The sequence below is a fragment of the Apium graveolens genome, chromosome 6 (assembly GCF_009905375.1).
Source record: "Apium graveolens cultivar Ventura chromosome 6, ASM990537v1, whole genome shotgun sequence".
NCBI classification, from domain to species: domain Eukaryota; kingdom Viridiplantae; phylum Streptophyta; class Magnoliopsida; order Apiales; family Apiaceae; genus Apium; species Apium graveolens.
Window position 1 is genome coordinate 96,983,522 of NC_133652.1, and position 2,497 is coordinate 96,986,018.

General features: G+C 43.8%; 1 protein-coding gene across 1 annotated transcript; it reads left to right on the top strand.

Moving 5' to 3' along the window:
- The first annotated feature begins 326 nt into the window (after positions 1–326).
- LOC141665324 (uncharacterized) lies at positions 327–1,248 on the top strand. Its single transcript, XM_074471304.1, has 2 exons — positions 327–1,032; positions 1,127–1,248. The coding sequence occupies exons 1-2, from the start codon at positions 327–329 to the stop codon at positions 1,246–1,248; spliced, it is 828 nt and encodes a 275-aa protein (XP_074327405.1).
- The last annotated feature ends 1,249 nt before the right edge of the window (positions 1,249–2,497 follow it).

Sequence of the window (2,497 nt, forward strand, 5' to 3'; positions counted from 1 at the left end):
ATGCGAGGTTGAATGCTCCAAGGAGCCAAATTCTTATGAAAATTGAGAAGGAAAAAGAGTTCAAATTGCCGAAGCCCCTAAGGGGAGACCCCGAAAAAAGAGACAAGAGTTGATACTACAAGTTCCACAAAGATGTTGGTCATGACATTAATGATTATAGGCAACTGTAGGATGAGATTGAGTATTTGATCCGAAGGGGAAAATTCGGACGTTTCACCAAGGGCGAAGAGGCTGGAGGCCAAAAAAGAGACAATGACCGAAGAGATGGTGATCTAAGGGGTAATGATAGAGATCGCAACCCACAGCCCTGAGGGCCTATAATTAATATGATCTTTAGAGGTCGTACAACAGCTGGTACTACAAGGAACTCTCAAAAAGCTTATGCGAGAGAGGTGATGAGCATAGTTGGAAAACTATCTAAGCGTTCTAAGCCAGAGATAACACCTGAATTTGGTGACCTAGACCTTGAAGGTTTGAAATTTTCTCAGGATGATCCTCTGGTTATCACACTGTTAATTGGAAATTTTCATGTTATGAGAGTCCTAGTGGATAATGGAGCTTCCATGGATATTCTTTTCCATGACACGTTCATAAGGATGTGCTACAATGATTCTCAACTAACTCCATTTGATGCACCCATCTACGGGTTTAACCATGTGGAATGCAAAGTCGAAGGAGCAATACAACTTCTCATGACTATTGGGGAGGAGCCCAGGGAGGCCACACAGATGTTAAACTTTCAGATTGTCAAGGCAGCCTCTACTTACAATGTTATCAGGGGTAGAACAGGGATCCATACATTTAAAGTCGTGTCCTCAACCTACCATATGGTACTGAAGTTCCCAACTACGAACAGTGTTGGAGAAGCGAAAGGAGATCAGAAAATGGCCCGCGGTTGCTTTAGGCCCAATGGAACCGGGGGGCAGGTCTTCCCCATAGAAGACATGGATGTCCGAGAGAATGACGAACTGCGAAGGAAGCCAGCCGAGGACATGGTCCCAATTACCCTAGACCCCTTAGAGCCCAGAGAAGGTCACGTATATTGGGGCATCTCTTGACAAGCCCTTGAAGGGCCAAATGACAACTTTCCTATAAGAGAACAGTGATGTCTTTTCTTGGACAACAGCTGATATGCCTGAGATTGACCCGAACCTTATAACTCATAGGTTGAATGTTGACCCAACTCAAAAGGTTGTGAAGCAGAATAAGAGAACTTATACCCCTGATAGGCTGGAAGCCATTAAATAGGAGGTCGAGCAGGTTTTAGAAGCTTGATTCATTGAGAAAGTGCAGTTCCCTGAGTGGTTGGTCAACCCCGTAATGGTTAAGAAGGCCAATGGGAAGTGGAGGATGTGCATCGACTTCACTGACTTGAATGATGCTTGTCCCAAGAACTGCTACCCCCTACCAAGGTTTGATACCCTGATCGATGCCACTGCAGGAAAGGAGATGCTAAGTTTTATGGATGGCTTCAGTGGTTACAATCAGATTAAAATGCACAAAGATGACACCTCCAAGGTATATTTCATAACTGACTTTGGTGTATTTTGTTATCTTGTTATGGTTTTTGGACTTAAGAATGCAGGAGCTACTTACCAAAGGTTGGTAAATAAAATATTTGCCCATCTAATTGGGAAGACTATGGAGTTCTATGTTGATGTCATGTTAGTCAAAAGCCTAAGCAAAGCCGATCATATTAGTCACCTCAGAGAAGCATTTGAAGTGCTGAGGAGCCACAAGATGATGCTAAACCCCGCCAAGTGTGCTTTTGGTGTTGGGTCCGAAAATTTTTTGGGTCACGTGGTCTCTAAAAGAGGAATAGAGGCCAACCCCAAAAAAATTAAAGCAATCCTGGACATGGAGCCACCACGCTCCATTAAGGACATTCAGAAGCTAACAGGAAGAATCGCAACTCTGGGGAGGTTCATCTCCAAGTCTGAAGATAAATGCCTGCCCTTTTTCAAACCCCTTATGAAGGTGAAGAATTTTGAACGGATAGCTGAGAGCCAAGAGACCTTTGAACAGCTAAAGAAGTACATGACTGAAGCCCCGTTATTGTCCAAACCAAGTCCGGAGGACACCCTTTATTTGTACTTAGCGATATCTGAGTGCAGACCTCATGAAGGAAGAGAAAAAACTCCAGAAGCTCATATATTATGTAAGCAAGGTGCTCCATGGAGCAAAGTTGAATTACTCCACCACGGAGAAGTTCGTACTCGCTCTTATTACAGCCTCGAGGAATAACCCCAGAAGGAGGAGAGAAAGAGAAGGATGAAGAAATAACCCTGAAAAAGTATTGGATTCTCCATTTTAACGGAGCGTCCAAAACCATTTTGACGGAGCGTCCAAAACAAAATCTAGTGGTGTTGGCCTAGTCTTGCAAAGCCCTGATGGGTTTATGATTGAGTATTCTTTGAAGTTAGACTTTCCAACTACGAACAACGAAGCAGAATACGAAGCGTTAATAGCCGACTTAGGCTTGGCTAGAGCCGTAAGG

Coding starts and splice junctions, on each gene's coding strand:
- LOC141665324 (XM_074471304.1), top strand. CDS start 327: ATGATCTTTAGAGGTCGTACAACAGCTGGTACTACAAGGAACTCTCAA. Junction 1,033..1,126: donor CCCCTTAGAGCCCAGAGAAG/GTCACGTATATT, acceptor CTTGGACAACAG/CTGATATGCCTGAGATTGAC.